Source organism: Enhydra lutris, unplaced genomic scaffold (assembly GCF_002288905.1).
Source record: "Enhydra lutris kenyoni isolate GAN:26980312 unplaced genomic scaffold, ASM228890v2 scaffoldscaffold43, whole genome shotgun sequence".
Classification (NCBI taxonomy): Eukaryota; Metazoa; Chordata; class Mammalia; order Carnivora; family Mustelidae; genus Enhydra; species Enhydra lutris.
This window is the reverse complement of record NW_019154127.1, coordinates 14,473,554-14,490,199: the sequence shown is the minus strand read 5'-3', so window position 1 is coordinate 14,490,199 and position 16,646 is coordinate 14,473,554. Positions and strand designations below refer to the sequence as shown.

Genomic DNA, 16,646 nt, shown 5'->3' with positions numbered 1-16,646 from the left:
AGTCTCTGTCGCCCAGCACTCTGCCCCATAGGCAACGTCGCCTCCTCCCTGCCCCACTTGGCGAGTGGCCGTCGACTCTGGATGTGGACCTTCGGTTCACCTGGGAGCTTCCGAGAATCCCACTGCCCTGACCCTCCCCAGACCCAGCGTGTCTCCGATGATTCCCGTCTACCTGGAACCTGAGAGCACGACTGTATTTGGAAATGGAACCCGCAGTGGAATTAGCTGAGGGGAGGTCATCTGAAATGACAGCGGCCTGACCCAGGGACTCCCGGGAGGCAGAGGAGCGACGGGAGCGATGCAGGCACCAGCTGGGGACGCCAGAGCTGCCAGCAGATAGGATCGCCCCATCTGGAGGCCTCCGGAGGCAGCACGGGCTTGCCAGCAGGGACCACACTCCACCGGAGAACGCATTCCTGGTGTCTGAAGTCACCTCATCTGCTGACGTGTTGCCCAAGACACAACCTCGGTGGGTGCCGCAGGCAAGTGTCCGGCCCGGCCCACACTTGTGGAGAGAACAGGCAGCTGCGCGTCCAGGGGGACGTCTGTTAAATGGGTCCCACGGCGCCAGTACCGTGCACGCACACATGCACGTGCACGTGCGCCAGAAGAACGGGACAGCAGATGCGGCAACCGGGACCCCAGGGAGAAGAGGAGAGGGGTCCTGGGGAGGGAGGATCCTGGTGGGTCACTGGAGTCCTTCAGAAGGGGGTCCCGACGACATCAGGCTGGGGCTGGGGGACCTGCAGAGGTGAGCCTGCGGGCACCATCTGTGCCAGAGACACAGACCCACGCAGCCCTGCACGAATACAACTGTTCCTCTCACCACTTAATCTGCCATGTTGTCACGCCCACGCCGTGCACACCAGAAACCACGCATGTGCTCGCAGCTTCCCTTCCTGCTCAGCGGCAGGCGTCCGGCCACACCCAGGGGACACCCGGAACGGCCTCTCCCGCCACAGCTGTCACCGGTGTCCGGCACTCTGCTCTGGGGCTGAGGTCCCCACACATTCGAGGCCTCCCGGTGGGGGGGGGTGGTTCTTCAGAGGTCAGTGGTCAGGGCAGCCTACCCTCCACGCACCCTCCCCTGCCCACGGTACAGGCTCCCCCGGCACACCCTGGAGCTGCGGGAGGCCGGGAAGTACTTTCCCTTCAGATAACACGTAACGCGCTAGGGCGCCTGGGTGGCTCAGTGGGTTAAGCCACTGCCTTCAACGCGGGTCATGATTCCAGAGTCCTGGGATCGAGCCCCACATAGGGCTCCCTGTTCAGCGGGAAGCCTGCTTCTCCCTCTCCCACTCCTCCTACTCGTGTTCCCTCTCTCACTGTGTCTCTCTCTCTGTCAAATAAATATATAAAATCTTAAAAAAAAAAAATTAAAAAAAAAACAAAGAACACGTAACGCGCTCACAGTCACCGCCGCCAAACTCGGACGCCCGGAAAAGCGTGATGGAGAAACGTTAAGACCGCGGCGGGGCCCCACTCGGGTTCTCCCGCACGTGTTTATTGCAAACGTGAGTCGATCACAAACACATCGTAAACAGCTCATCTCGCTTATGGGGAACCGGTGTCCGTGCTGAGGACAAGAGAGCATCGTCGCTCAGAGGCTGGTGTCCAGACGGCCGTGCTGACCTCCAGCCGAAGGGACTCAGGCTCCCACCCGCAGCCTCAGAGGCCACACCTGTCCCTTTCTGTGTCCTGTTCCTGGGAGGCGCGACGCTGTGTGCTCTGGTGGCTAGAAAGGGTCCAGGATGCCCAGTGGGGGTGGGGCACAGGCTCGGATTCCCTTCAGCCACCCATGCCTGGAGAGCCTTGGGAGACGCTTTTCGGTGTCTGGGAACAGCGGGCACACCAGCCGTGGCACCAGAGATCGATGACATTTCCAGAGCTCACGCCAGTTCGGCCACAAAGCCCAGAGTGCCTGGCTCTTGGACGCCCCGCCCGCACGCCACAGCCAGGCAAGGGGTACTGGGTATCCCGGCCCTGGCCCCGAGGGTGATGGGGCTTCCCTGGGTCTGGAGCTGCTGCCCTGGGTGCCCAGGCCACTGGGCCACACGACCAGCACCACTGACCCCATGGGACGTGGACAGGGTGCCCCCACACCGCACACACCCCCCGGACAAGCCAGGCCCTTAGGGGTGAAGTCTGTCCCTGCAACCTGGCTTCCAAACCCCGGGCTTCGGACAGGAAATGCCCATCTTGCTCTCAGGCGGGACCAGGTCTGCGCCGTCTCCGGACGGCTGGACGGTGGCGGCCCTGCTCACCTCAATGCCAGGCACAGGTCGGGAGCGATGCGGGCTTGGAGCTCAAGGGAGACACGGGGGGAAAGGGCTGGGGGAGGGGCACGGGGGCCATGACCCAAGAGGAGCAGACAGGAGCCCCTGGGCACTGGGAGGGCAGCAGCCGCCCACAGAACCCGCCTGGAGAGGATCTCGGGCTGCAGAGGAGCTGGGGAGGCACATAGCCAGGCGGGTTGGGGATCGTGCCGAGGGACCCCGGGCAGCCCGCGAGCAGTCTGGAAGGAAGCCCAGGGACTGTGGGAAGCACAGGGGAGCTGCCCTCACCCCGACACCTGCGACCGTGCCCTCACTTTCGCGGTGGGCTCTCCGGCCAGGTTCGGGACAAGGACGGCAAGGGGCGGATCCCTGGAGCTCCTGGGACGCCTCCGGGCCGCGTCAGAGCTGGCTGCTGCCGTCCAGCTGCACCTGCCGGGCCAGCTGTTGCCCGATGGCCAGGAGGGGGCCGGCCCTGTAGGCTGGACTGGCCAGCAGCTCCCGAAACCGAGCCCTTTCTTCCTCCCTGAAAGAAGCAACATCAGAGCAGGTCAGCAAACCCCGAGCCTTCTGCGTGGGGAGGGGGAGGGGGAGCATCGGCAGCTTCCCGGCCCGGCCGTGCCGTCTCTGGGCACCTCGGGGCAAGCTAGACACTGGAGTGGGTAGGCCAGGCGCCAGAGTTTACACAGGGCAGAGTCCCTGGGGCCCGAGGGTGGCCTCGGGGAGGTGGGTGGGGGCAGTGGCGCCATGGGGGTGGGTGGGGAAGGCAGCAGGGCAGGGAGGGGGCTCAGGAGCGGCCTGGCTGGGTCAGGCCCCAGGGGGACTGGCCCGAGGCGGGGGTGGGGGGAGTGGCCGCCCTGGGGCCCCTCAGGACCACACAGGCTCTGGAACCACCGTACCTATGGTGGCAGCTCAGCCACGGCTCTGAGGGACTGGCACCCCTGCCCACCCCCCAGGACGTGGGCTCCGGGCCCCCCACCCCCAACTCCGATACGGAGCTGCTATTCAAGGCAGGAAGAAAAAGACACACGTGGGGAGGCAGACGCAGCCTGACATAAGAGGCGCCCTCCCTCCCTCCCGCGCTGCCGCCCCTGGGCCCAAGATGGGCCATGCCCACAAACGGGCGCCTGGCGGGAGCTGGAGGCTTCCTCTGGTGGAGGTCCGAGCCCCAGCGGTCCACAGTGGTGGCCGCCACTCTCGCCACGTGGGTCTCTACGCCCAGCCAGCCCCCAGGTGGAGCCTGTGGTCACACCGCCTCTCGGAAGCACAGGGGCGGGGCGCCTGGGCAGCTCAGTCAGTGAAGCCTCGGCCGTCCGCCCAGGTCACGATCCCAGAGTCCCAGGATCAAGCCCCGCATCGGGCTCCCCAGCTACAAACAGGCTACTTCGTGCCAATGAGAAGCCACTGGCCAGAGGCCGGACAGTCCTGGGGAGAGGAGGGAGGACAGGAGCGGGTGCACTACAGGCCCACCGTGGCGGCGGCCGTACTCACAGGAGTTGGAGCCTCTCTGCAGCGCTCATGCGGCTCAGCTCGGCGGGCCGGGGCCTGCGGCTCACCCTGCTGGGGGCACAGAGAAGCAAGTCAGCACGGGCTCCCCTCGACCTTCTCCCGCTGCGACGCCACAGTCGCCAGCACAGTCTGCCCCTGCAGAGCGGTCACCAGGAGGCACACGAGGCAGCAGGAAGGGCGAGAACACCAGAACCCCGGGCCAACACCTAAATTTAGCCTCCAGCCCAGGAGACCTCGTCCTTTATTCATGGTTTCCGTTGAAATATGAATGAGAGACTCGTCTCCTGTGTCCATGCTCAGTGCAGGCCTGCGGAGACAGCGGCTCAGAGCCACACATTTCCCTGGGCCATCGTGGACGCCCCGTCCGCGGCCAGCCTGTCACGCGTCACACCCGCAGCCTAAGCCGCCACAGCTCCGCTCCTCTCACTGCTGTCCCTCCCCGTGCTCACCCCGAGCAGGCCCCTCTCGGCCGTGGCTGGCATCTCCAGGCCCTGGATCCGAGCCCCCACCCCAACACCCCTGTACTCCATCCACAAAAAGGTATAATCGGACTGTCTGGGTGGCTCAGTCAGTTAAGCATCCGACTCCGGATTCTGGCCCAGGTCACGATCTCAGGGTCATGCGACTAAGCCCTGCGTCGGGCTCCGCACTTGGCAGGAAGTCGGCCCCACCAGCACCGCAGGCAGTGGCTCTGGACACCAGCGGACGAGGGATGACCCTTGGGACAACCTTTGTGCCCCTGAAACCTCAGCTTCCCTGTCACACCGGCAAATGCTTTCGTGCGGGAGCGCCCAGGAGACCCCTAGCTTTGCGGCGCTCCGGCAGGCAGCGGGGCCCAGCCCCGGCACTCGCCTGCCGGTGCACGGGAGCCCACGTGGCACGTCCCACCCCCTGGAGCCTAGGAAACCAAGCAGGCAGAAACCCCAAATGATGCCGGCTCGTCCAAATCCACAGCTCCAGGTGAGGCCGTGAAGTCCAGCCGGGGGCGGCCCAGTGGGTCCCGCGGCGCTATTCCCAGCCCGCTCTCCGTAGCGGCTGCTGGTCTGTAAGATCGGGGGGGGGGGGGCGCCGAGCCGGCAGGAAGCACCTCCAACCCTGGTTGCCAACCAGGGGCGCTCTGAGAATCCACAGCAGCAGCCTCAAGATGTGGCCAAGGCCACCAGGCCCACATGGGGTCCAACAGGTGGCTGGCCTGGTGGCTCAGCCACACATAGCTCCCCACTCCAGTTCCGGAAAAGACAAGGTGACCTTGGCCTGACGCTCTTTTCCCAGAGAACGGGTTTCCTAGAAAACCTAACCTTCCACCGATAAACAGTGTCACTGTGTTGGTGCAACTGGGCAGTGTGGTGCCCCCCAGATGGCAGGGGACACCACCTGGGAAGCCGTGCTCAGACCACAGGCTCCCTGTGGCCCCCGCCCCCCGAGGCCACATCACGGGTGTGGGACGAGCTTAGAGCGGCCCAGGGCCTCGGTCAGGGTGGCCCAGTAGGTGACTGGTGACCCTTGCACTCAGGTCTGGGGGTCCAGGGCCACAAGGCCAGCCCCTTCCGATGCTAGGACACACCCAGAGAAGGGGGGACAACACACACTAATCAGCAGTCACCTGCTGTGGCCCATCCAGCGCGGAACCTCCCCCTGGCTCCAGGACCCTGCCCCGGTGAGGCAGGAAGGGGACCAAACGCTTCCTGTGACCACACTGAGGGCTTGGCCTGTGCTCAGGACTGCAGGGCTGAGGGGTGAGCTCCTGGGGACTCTACCCTGTAAGATGGGGCTGGGGGCTCTCTGGGCCGCAGCCGGCTCAGAAGCACAAGGGAGAGAAAGGAAACAAAGGCCCAGCTCACCAGCCGCCTGGGGAAGGGGGACACCGAGCTCAGAGGGCACGGCTGGTTGGCACAGTCCCTGTGTACTGCAGACGCAGACACGGGCTGTACCCTCACCCCACCCCGTGGAGACAGGATGGCGGGAAGCTCTGCATTTGGACCCTCCTGGCCCCCGCCCAAGGGCCTCTCCCGTGGCTAACTCTGGCCCGTTCCCTTCAGCCTGCTGAGTTCTGAGTCCTAGAGAACAACTAAAACTAAGGGTGATCCTGGGGACCCTCAGACTCCAGGCCAGTGTTACAGGGAAGGTGGTCCTGCGGTGCCCAGCCGGCTCAGTCAGTGGAACATGTGACCTGGTGTCAGGATTGTGGGTTTGAGCCCCACAGTGGGTGTGGTCATTGCTTAAAAATAAAATCTTAGGAAAAAAACAAACAAAAAAAAGGATGGTCTTGTAAACCGTTGTGGTACTTTTGCAGGAACGCACTGGGGACGCACACAGAGCTCCTCACTCCCACCGCAAGACAGACCGGGGCGCCCGCAGAAACGCTGATTCCAGGATCAAGCAGGACCTGCCCCAGGGGGGCCCTGGAGCACCGGGCAGAGCCTGAAGGGAAGGAGCCCCCACCCTGATGGGCGTGTCAGAGGGACAGAGGAGCCACCTGAAGGGGCTCCCGGTGGCCAGAGCCGGACCCGTGCCAGCCAGAGTGAAGTCGTGCTGGATCACAGCCCGCGCTGTACGTAACTACCCACGAGTCTGCACTGACATCGGTCAGCGGCTCACGCGCGCTGGTGCCGAAACGGTATTTCTCTCCTCCTCCGAAGGAGAACCCCCCAGTGTCTGCACAGCCGCTCTGTCCTCGGGGAGTGGAGTGTGCCTCCCCCTCCTTAGGTGTGGGCTGTGCCCCAGGGGACGGTGCAGGGAAGGGAAGGAGCCACGAGGGGTGGGGACACCCGGCAGACCCACCTCCGCCAGGGGACCACGGCCCACGTGAGCAGTGACAGGTCGTGCTAACTGCAGGCACCTGGGCCGGATGGGAGGAGACGGACACTTCCCCTCTGCGGTCTTCCCCCCAACAGTCCCTGACCCCGGTCCACCCTCGAGGAACCACCTTGCGAACCCCAGCGAGGGGCATCTCCCCAAATGCCTGACTGGGCCTGCACCCAACGGTCGGGGTCCTCGGAAGGACGGTCACAGCCAAGAGGAAACGGAAAGGGACGTGATCGATGTTGCGTGGTGTCCTGGACGGGATCCTGGGACAGATGTTAGGGGACACTGAGGAAATCTGACTAAACCGTGAGCTTAATTCCATCGCTCTTATTTACTGCTGTTATTTACGTATCAACGCTGGCTCCTTTAACGGCGCCCGGTGCACCCCGGAAGCTGCCGCTGACAAGGGGCTGGGTGTCAGGGACGTGGGAACTCTCGGTCCTCTCATCATTCTTCTGTAAATCAAACTCTTCTAAAATAACCTTACTCAAACAAACAGCCTCCCAGTGCCAAAACACACTTGAGGAAGGACAGTGACCCTGTCCAATAGGAAGCTCAGGGGGGAGACCAGCTGGGGACCTTCCCGCACCCGGAGCGCCGGAAGCCACCTCAGCTACGGCCCGGCTCGGCACCCAGGCCGCGCGAGGCCACGCGCCCTCCCCTCGGCGGCCGGCCGGGTGCTTACGCGGCTCTTCTTCCCCGGGGGAGCCCCAAGCACATTTTTCAGATGAGAAGGCTGAAAGCCGGGGAAAGGACACTTGACCGGGGTCACATTTTTTATGGAGAACCAGGGGAATTTGCCTCTCAGGCTCTGGCTCCATCCCCAGTCTCAACTGTGAAGGCCACTCCTTGACTCCCTGTCCGGACTAAAGGTTCTGGGTGCTTCCATCCCGGCCAGCCCGGGATCTTCCGACTCTGCGGCCTAGTGGCCCTGAGCATGTCGTCGGACACCCCCCTGCCAAGCCAATGCAGTGAGGCCCAGGGAGGGACTGCAAAGGGACTGGCTTCCCTAGAGCACGTGGGTCCTGGGGAGGCAGGAAGCTGCTTCCGGGAGGGGCAGCTGAAGGCCGTGCGTGTGGTGGCAGGCAGGGTCCCTGCGGGGTGAGCCCAGCAGCTGGAAGGACCCACCACACCGCGGCCCTCCCGGCTAAGCCACTCCGAGGCCCGCAGTGGAGAAGGCCGACAGGCGCCCCTCGTCCACATGCCGGCCGGGCCGCTCGCCGCCAGAGGCCCCAGGGCTCCCAGCCCCACTCGAGGGAGTCACCACGCCACCTGCCTGCCTTGAGGCTCGGGCCACGGGAGCGAGAGCTTCTGCACCAACAAAGAGGTCAGGCGCCTCAGCGGCCTCTGCCTCCCCCCGGCCCCCTGCCGGTTCTTCTCGGGGCTCTGGACACAGGTCAGCGGCTGCCGCCCCGGAAAGGCCGGCCCCATCCTGGTGCCACAATCCCCAGGCCGCAGACGGACACTCACCCTCGGGCATGGGGCTGCCGCGCACCCGCCTCCAGCTCCAGCAGCTCAGGGAGGGCGTCTCTCAGGGGCTGCAGGTCCCCCACCACCACTGCGGCCCTCCGTCTCTGCTCCGCCTTGCGCTGCCGCTCCGCCAGCTTAATGGCTTCGATTTCTGGGGGGAGGGAGGACAGTGGGTTAGCGAGAGGAGCAGAGAGCAAGGGACGAGCACACAAGCAACCGGCTTCTTCCCTGAGCAGGGCCGGCGGGCGGCACCTCCGTTCGCCCGGGGAAGCCGGAGGCAGGCCGGCGGCCTAACGGCGAAGGCCAACACCGAGCTGCACGCACGGGCGCTCTCTTTCTGAAAGGGACGCTGGCGCGGCGGCCTACGCGCGGTGGGCGTGGGGGCTGCTCCATCAGAGGGGGCGAGGGGCGGACGACAGGAACAGTGGGTCACGGAGGGTCACGCACGCCTGTGCTCCGCACGCTTCTCCGGGGACGCACCAGCAAGGAGAAAGCAGGTCCCCACATGTGGGAGCAGGCATCCCGGGGCTCCCAGAAGGCGCTGCACAGTGGTCTGGGCCTCTGAGGGGGCAGCGCAGCCCCTGGGAAGGGGGCCCTGGGGTAGGCTGGGGGCCAGCATGGCTGAGTGGAGAACAGGGAGCTGGAGGAGGAGCCCGCACTGGCAGGGCAGGGCCTCCCCGCTGGAGGAGGGACGAGGGCAGGGCCTGCGTGGGGGCACAGCCTTGGGAATTTCTTTTTTTTTTTAAGATGTATTCATTTGAGAACACGTGGGCACGCGTGGGGGCAGGGCAGAGGATGGGGGAGGTGCAGACTCCCTGCTGAGCGTGGAGCCCGACACAGAGCTGCGTCCCGGGATCCTGAGACCAGGATGTGAGCCGAAATCAAAAGGTGGACACTTAATTGACGGAGCCCACCAGCGCCCCAAAGCCTGGGGATTTGATTTTCACTTAGAAATATTTTTACTTTACAACTGCTAATAAAATACGTGTTCCAACCAGTGTGGCTGGCGGGCAACTGCCAGAATTTGGGAGGCGGCAGCAAGGCTGCGGCCCAGTCACTCCCCCGACTCCTGTGTCCACACCTGCCGGCTGACGAGAAGCCCAGGGGAAGGTCCCCAGAAACCAGGCGTGTGGCGGACAGCACGTGACAGATGGCACCTCGCATCATGCACAGCGCAGCTGGGTCCCAGCCCCTGACCCCGGCCCGGGAACCACTCACACCCCTTCCATCACCGCCCCCCCAGAGGCTCGCGCCCCTGCCCGGCAACGAGAAGACACGAAAACGAGAGGTGAGGAAGATGAAACGCCCTGTCCACTTTAGGCGGCGTGGTTTTCACGTAGAAAGTTCTAAGGAAGCCACAGAGTAACTATCAGGACACACGACTTTAGCCCCCTCAAAGGACACGATACTAAAACGCCGTCGTACGCACGAAGAGGGTTGCTGGGGGAGGGTGCGGAGAGGGCGGTTGGGGGACGGACACTGGGAGGGCACGTGCTGTGGTGAGTGCTGCGAAGTGTGTCAACCTGACGGTTCACAGAGCTGCACCCCTGGGGCTGGTAATACGTTCCGTATTAACACAAACTATAACAAAAAAAGCCACGTTACTTACTAATGGAAAACTAGAAAATGAATCTTTCAAGAACCCCGTGACTGTAACTACAAAACCGTCAGCAACGAGCTTAACAAAACAGGACGAAGACCCTCGTGAGACCCCTACCGTGAAGGCCGTATGACGCCAACAACGGAAGTTAAAGAAAGTCCACGTTAAGCGGAGAAACAGACGTGTTCGTGAACGTGAAGATGCGGTACTGTCAACGCGGCAACGTTCCCCAAACTGACCTGAACACCCGGGCACCGCAGCCGTAGCCCGGCAGGGCTGTCGGTGGGTTGGGATTCACGCAGCCGGGCGCCCACGGCAAACTCCACACGGAGCTGCCACGGACGTGGCCCCGCAGCGAAGAACCGGGGAGGAGGACGTGGCCACGAGACCCCACAGCCTCCCCGACAGCGGCGCCCCCAAGCCGAACCAGGCCCCGGAGGCCAAGCAGCGTGCGCGAGGACACGGAAACGAGCAGGGGAGGGACGCAGAGGCTCCTCGACAAACCCCGTCCGGGGACAGGGCACCCCGCGGGGAGAGCGAGCCTCGGCCAGTCCCGCACGCGCCCACACACACTCCCCGAGATGGCCCAGAAGCCGAGCCAACCGAGCGACGGGCAGTCGGAGACACAGGACGGCGTCTTGAGGACTCGAGATCGGGCAGTTTTCCTACAGGAGACACACACACGAGACAACCACGTTAAAAAAAGGGTAAACCCAGCCCCTCACGGTGCAGGAGGACGTCGGCAAGAGCGCTGGACGCGGCGACGGAGGCGAGGGACCCCACGAACCACACCCAGCCAGGGCACTCACACTGTGCACGGGTGCTGTGGCCGGGGCAGCGGGAACGTCTGACGGCTCCAGACAGACGTCCGGTCACGGCTCGTAAAACCGAACACACACCTGCCTGTGGCCCGGCGTCCCGGTCCCAACTAGTCCTCGCGGAGAAATGGCAACACGTTCCACGGGAGACCGGAACCGACGCTCGCAGCCGCCGTCCTCCCAGCAGCGAGGAGGAGTGAGGAGCAGGCGTCCAGCAACAGGAAAGCGGCCGCACACGGCGCACCCAGATAAAGCCTCCCGGCGAGAGAGGGACCCGGGCCACAGCCCCACACGGAGGCGGGGAACCTCGAACCGTCCCGCGGGGCCAAGAAACGTGCGCACGCACCGAGCACACCCACGAGGCCGGCTTGCAGGCCGTCTGCCGCCGTCACATCCCAACCACGGACTCAGAGAGGCGGCGGCGGTCACGGCCGGGGCCAGGGATGGCGGGGACTAGTGGGGGGCACAGGGGGCTTATTGGGGCTGCTGCTCCACCTCTCTCGGGGACTGCTGGTACCTGCGCGTGCGGCGGCCCGCAGCCTGGCCGTCCCTCGGAGGCCGGCTTCTCCCCACAGTGAAGAGAACCGCCAGCAGAGGCTACGCTGCAGCAGAGTCATTCGGGACAAAGTGTCCTGCCGTCTGCCACCCACGGAGCAATGTGTGGGTGGGACCCGGGTGGTGGACAGATGGGCAAGAATGGACAGAGGAACAGATGCAGTAAAGAACAGTGTCCAGGGGTGCCCGGGTGGCTCAGTGGGTTAAAGCCTCTGCCTTTGGCTCGTCATGATCCCAGGGTCCTGGGATCGAATCCCGCATCGGGCTCTCTGCTCAGCGGGGAACCTGCTTCCTCCTCTCTCTCTGCCTGTCTCTCTGCCTGCTTGTGATCTCTGTCTGTCAGATAAATAAATAAAATCTTTTTATTAAAAAAACCTTCAGGGGGGCGCCTGAGTGGCTCAGTGGGTTAGAGCCTCTGCCTTCGGCTCAGGTCATGATCCCAGGGTCCTGGGATCGAGCCCCGTATAGGGCTCTCTGCTTAGCGGGGAACCTGCTTCCTCCTCTCTCCCTCCTGCCTGCCTCTCTGACTACTTGTAATCTCTATCAAATTAAAAAAAAAAAAAAAACCTTCAGGGAAAAAAATTAATTTTAACCATGAGAGGACATACCGGGTGTAACAATTTTAAAAAGTCAAAAGAACCAAAAAATAGTATAAACAAATAAATAAAAATAAAAGTGAGCAGAATCACACTAAAATGAGAATAATAAGGAAAAAATCGCAAAGCAAGCCTCGTAGGAAAATCCTTAGCAAACCACCAGTGCGTATTCAGCAGCAGGAAAACACTCTAGACGGGACACCCGGCGCAGTGCGGCATCTGCCGGAGGCCCGGGACCAAGCCCCTGTAGACGGGCTGGGGGAAGGGAGGCGCAGGGGCCCCAGGACAGTTCTGCCAGGAGACCCTTGAGACAGCTCTGTCACCTGCGTGCTGACGAGCCAGCCCTGCACATGCGGAGCCCAGAGCCACAGTGCTTGGGGAGGAGGGGTCAGGGCATTGTTCCAGGCCATCAGCCACCTATACGGGGATGGGGGCCGTGGGGATGGGGGGCGCAGGGGGCTGGACACGGACTTACTCTGCAGCCACCTCTCACGCCGCAGCTTCAGCTTCTCCTTCTTGGGTAAAACCACCCTGGGCTCCACACCTGAGGACAGAGAACACACGGGGGTGAGCGGGGCGCTCCATGCCCACAGTGGGGAGCTGGAGCTGTGCATGGCGGCCCAGTGTCAGGCAGTGCCCCTGACCCCGGGAGGACCTCCGGCAGGCGGCCCAGAGACCCCACACAACTCATCAGGAGGAGGCATGCGCTCTCCGCTCGGGAGAAGCCTAGTGGCACCGAGGAGGAAGCCCAGGGCCCTGAGCCCTTGCACCCTGGAGCGGAGGCTCCTGGTCCCGCCGTTTGCACGGGCGCTGCCCAAAGCCAAGGGTATCGGGTGAGTCTGGCCAAAGCAAGAGACGGTCCCAGATCTTGTCACTGATTCTACCAAGACAGTAAGAAAAACCCACTTCTGGGGCGCCTGGGGGGCTCAGTGGGCTAAGCCTCTGCCTTCAGCTCAGGTCATGATCTCAGGGTCCTGGGATCGAGCCCCGCATCGGGCTCTCTGCTCCGCGGGGAGCCTGCTTCCTCCTCCCTCTCTCTCTGCCTGCCTGTGATGTCTCTCCATCAAATAAATAAATAAAATCTTAAAAAAAAAAGGAAAGAAAAACCCACTTCTCCTCACACAGTGCCTTCCGCAGGGGTCAGCTGTCCACTCTTGCCTGCCAGCATGGGAACATGTCCCCAACACGTCCCTGGCCTTGCCAGCCCAGGGTCACAGGGTGAGGAGTGCCCCACACGCCTTCTCCTCTGCCCCAGAACACAGGCCACGGGTGGACCCTGCCACCACCCTCCCTCCTCCCCCCAGCTCAGTGGGCAGGTGGCCTCCCCACCCCATCAGCCCGCCCTCACCCCCATATATGCCTGCACACCCACATTTTATGGACTAAACTGTGACCCTCAAACGCACATGCTCATGTCCTGATCTCCAGGCCCTCGGAATGCAACTGTGTCAAGACACGGTCTTTACTGAGGGCACCAGGGTGGCCGATCCGAGGTGACTGGGATCCTCACAGGAAGAGATGAGATCACAGACACGCATGGGGACGACAACACAAGGATGTGGGGACGACAGCCATGTATGCGCCCACAAGAGAGGCCTTAGGAGGACCCGAGCCAGCCAGCATGCTGACCTCAGATGCCCAGTCCCCAGACCGTGAGGGCTACTGGTGTGGAGTCTGTTCTAGCCACCCGGGCGGACCTGCACATCCATCTGCTCAGGAATAAGGCAAAGCCCTGTGCTTCCACCATATCAGCCAGGCAGCCGACCCGCGTGGCCCTGCCCGCCCAGTCCCCACATCGACTGCGGAGTTACTGGGCACTGGCATGGCGTCACGCGTTGCCCCCAAGGAAAGGGGCGCCCCTAATGCTTGTTCATGAACTACCTGAAGAAACCTGCTGACCTTCAGGAGCACTGGGCACCTGTCAGGGACCCTACGAACTAGCCCCATGTCAGAGGGGGCCGAAACCCCGGGGTCCCAGGAATAGCTAGGGACTGGGATGGGAAAGGAGCGTGCGAGTGAGCCTAGTGGGCCTCCACGGCTCGGTGGCCCCGGGCTGGGCCCTCAGAAACTGCCCTGGGACGATGCTGCTGGAGGGTAACAGAGACACAGGACACGGAGCAAAGCCTGAGCCATGCGGGCACAGGTGGAGCCTCTCAGAGGGCTCAGAAACCCCCTCGGCCCTGGCTACAGGACATGGGGCTCTCCCCGTCAGCAGCCGGCCAGGACGGGGGCGAGACAGAGGAGCCCCTGCCTCCAGCAGGCCAGAGAGCGGCAGGGCAGCACCTGATGTCCCTGACCCAAAGCGGACCCCCAGCTGGACGAAGCCGGTCGGTCTGTGTCACCAGAAGCCATCGAGAGCCCCGAGGATGCTCGGGCAGGGCCTGCGGGTGCCTCAGATGGCACTGCGCCTCCCCTTCCCCAGGGCCCTCCTTCTCCAAGGGCAAGGACGTCAGGATGGGCCTGGAACTACACGCCGGGCAGCGGGACCCCCACAAAAGGAGGGACCTCTCATAAGGTACTGAGCGCCTCGAGCCTCTGCATTCGAGGGTAGCTGGTGGCACAGACAGGAGGGCTGCTTCGGGCGTGGTCCGCACAGTTACGACACAAACCCCGAGAGCCCAGCGGTAAGCCTCTGGGATTCTTCTAGCCGCGGGAAGAGAGGCTGCTCACGTCGCCAGAGCTGCCACGGGCGAGACACGCAGGCGTCCCCGGCTCTGTGCACCGGAGCCTGGCCCGACCTGGGTGGGGCAGGAAGCAAAGTGTGGCTGCCAGGCTCCGGGAGCACAGAGACAGAGCCGTCTGACTGCTGTGTGCCCCACACCAGGGCTGTGGCACGTGGAAACACAGGCTGGGACGACGTGGGGCCAGGAGCCACCAGACGCTGCAGAGCGTGTCTGCCTCCCGTGTGCTCTCAACACAGTGTGGTCCCAGGCCGGCTCCACTTCCTTGGCCTTCACGGGGCCTGAGCCCAGGGCACACGCCACCCAGGGCACAGACTATGAGTCACGCGCGTCTCCGAGGCAGCTCTACTTCCGCCGCTCTTCTGGCTCACACGGCAGATCTGGGGCGTCTGACAGGAGAGCGGAGAGCAGGGCCGTCAAAGAAAGGGGGTGCGTGTGCTAAACTAGACTCTTGGTCTCAGAACCCGGGGCCCCCAGGAGGATTTAATCCCTTCTCCAAGAGTAAGACCCTGCACGCTCTGGCCTTGTGCTGGAACCTGCAAGACTCACGGGACGTGACCCGCTTTCCTCCTTGCGGCCCTGCCACCCCCAAACCCCCGCGGACAGCGGAGGCTTGTGTGACTTTCCGGTCACCCTCAGCTGCTCAGAACAGGGCGGGTGCGACAGGGTGGACAGAAGGGGCTGCAGGGCGCAGGCCCCGGGCACCAGTGCTCCTGAGATGCCCCCACCCCGCTGTGCTGTCCAGCCCCATGTGCGGGCCTGCTATGGGCCACGGAGGGCATCTCTGCAGCCCCACGCAGGCGTCAGAGGCCCCTGGGGGTGGGGGAGACGTCCACACGTCCCAGTGCCATGTCAGCCACAGACGGGTGATGACGGGACCCACCGTGGGGCCGGGGCACCTGACTGGGGTGTAATCCTGGGCAATGGAGGCCAGTGCTGGGAACAGAGCTGACGCACACATCCAGTGGACCAACGCGGGCGGGTGGCCTCCAAGGGAAGCCTCTGACTGCGGGACGTGTAGACGGCTCACTCTCACACGACCAAGGAAGACCAAGACTCCCAGCCGCACGGCCTCTGGCTGACGCACAGGCCACGCACACGGTCTGGGGCGCCTGTGCCTCGACCCCACCCCATGGGCCTCAGCCCAGCAGCCTGTCCCCACGGCACCAGGGAAACAGGAACCAAACATGCCCTCGCTGTAAGACAGCTGAGCACCCGCAGAGGGAGGCCCCCAGGGCATCTAGAGGGTTCCAAAGCCCAAGCCCCCACGGACTAGGCAACGCCCTTGCTCTGCACCGAGGCTACAGCCCTGGAATGACACAGACCAGAGGGCAGGAGGGGCGCGGTGGCTGGTGGGCCAGGTGGACAGACCCTATGGACAAGCCATGGCAGCACAGGCTTCAGAGAAGGTGGCATCTGGGGGCATCGGGATGGTCTGGGCAGCCAGAGCCCTTGGCTGAGCAAGGCCAGACAGCTGCCCGGGCGCACCTCGCTGTCCCTGAACAGTGTCAGACCCGGAGCGGAGGCAGCCCCGGAAGAAAGAGAAACACAGATCCTGGGGGGGAGAGGCCTCCGCGCAGCCTTCTTACAGGAGACTGTCACACACGTGCAGGAGAGGGAGACCATGAAGAACCCTCGAGCGCCTCCAGCTGCGTCCACTCTGACCCGGTGGCTTACAGCACACCTCCATCCCCGTCTCGTGCCCTCCGCCCCCAGGCCCCGCCGGAGCCTGCTCACAAGTGCCCCCGGGGGCCGGAGCCAACAGCTATGAAAGGGGACCCACCCTCGGCACCGGCACCAGGGGAACCGGCCGAGATGGGTCAGGAGACGCTCAGGGGGACACGGCGGTCTGTGCAGGCACCAAACCCCTGCCATGGCCCCACATCGGGGACCCCCTGGGCTCAGCCCCGGACATGCCACCCTCACAACTCCAAGCAAGGACACCTCTCCTGGGCAGACGGGAATCCCCACAGATTCCCTGCCTGACTGTGGCTTCTGCGCTGCGGCACGCCAGCGGGGCCTCTGCCACAGGGGCCGGCTCCCAGGGACACTGGCTCACATCCTACCCAGAGCACCCCCCAGTTCTGCTCTGGCTCAGTTACTCCCGCCCGGCGGGCTGCCCTCCTGTGGTCGCAGGGGTTAGAGGGTGCCGGCCCCACAGGCCCTGGCCCTCCTGATGCCCAGCAGGTTGCTGGGCCACGTCTCAAAGGAAGACACGGAGGCCCAGGAACTGCCCAGAACCAGGCAAAGGGAGCGCAACGGGCACCTCCCACCCCGGGGCCCACAGACCCACGCGCCGTCAGTGTGGGCGGTCCCAGTTCTCACACTCACGACAGAGG

The 16,646-nt window shown here is 63.9% G+C and overlaps 1 protein-coding gene across 4 annotated transcripts in view; it reads right to left on the bottom strand.

Annotated features, from left to right (window-relative positions):
• Positions 1 to 1,460: 1,460 nt before the first annotated feature.
• LOC111155710 (family with sequence similarity 207 member A) overlaps positions 1,461 to 16,646 on the bottom strand; it is a 29,939-nt gene continuing 14,753 nt past the window's right edge. The window contains exons 3-6 of one of the 4 annotated variants that reach the window (XM_022516030.1): positions 12,102 to 12,170; positions 8,058 to 8,208; positions 3,765 to 3,833; positions 1,461 to 2,799 (exon numbers count right to left, since the gene is read on the bottom strand). In XM_022516030.1, the coding sequence (XP_022371738.1) occupies positions 2,676 to 2,799; positions 3,765 to 3,833; positions 8,058 to 8,208; positions 12,102 to 12,170 (413 nt within the window). In that variant the 3' untranslated portion in view covers positions 1,461 to 2,675. The remainder of the gene's footprint in view (positions 2,800 to 3,764; positions 3,834 to 8,057; positions 8,209 to 12,101; positions 12,171 to 16,646) is intronic. The other 3 variants (XM_022516031.1, XM_022516033.1, XM_022516032.1) reach the window with 3 other exon arrangements.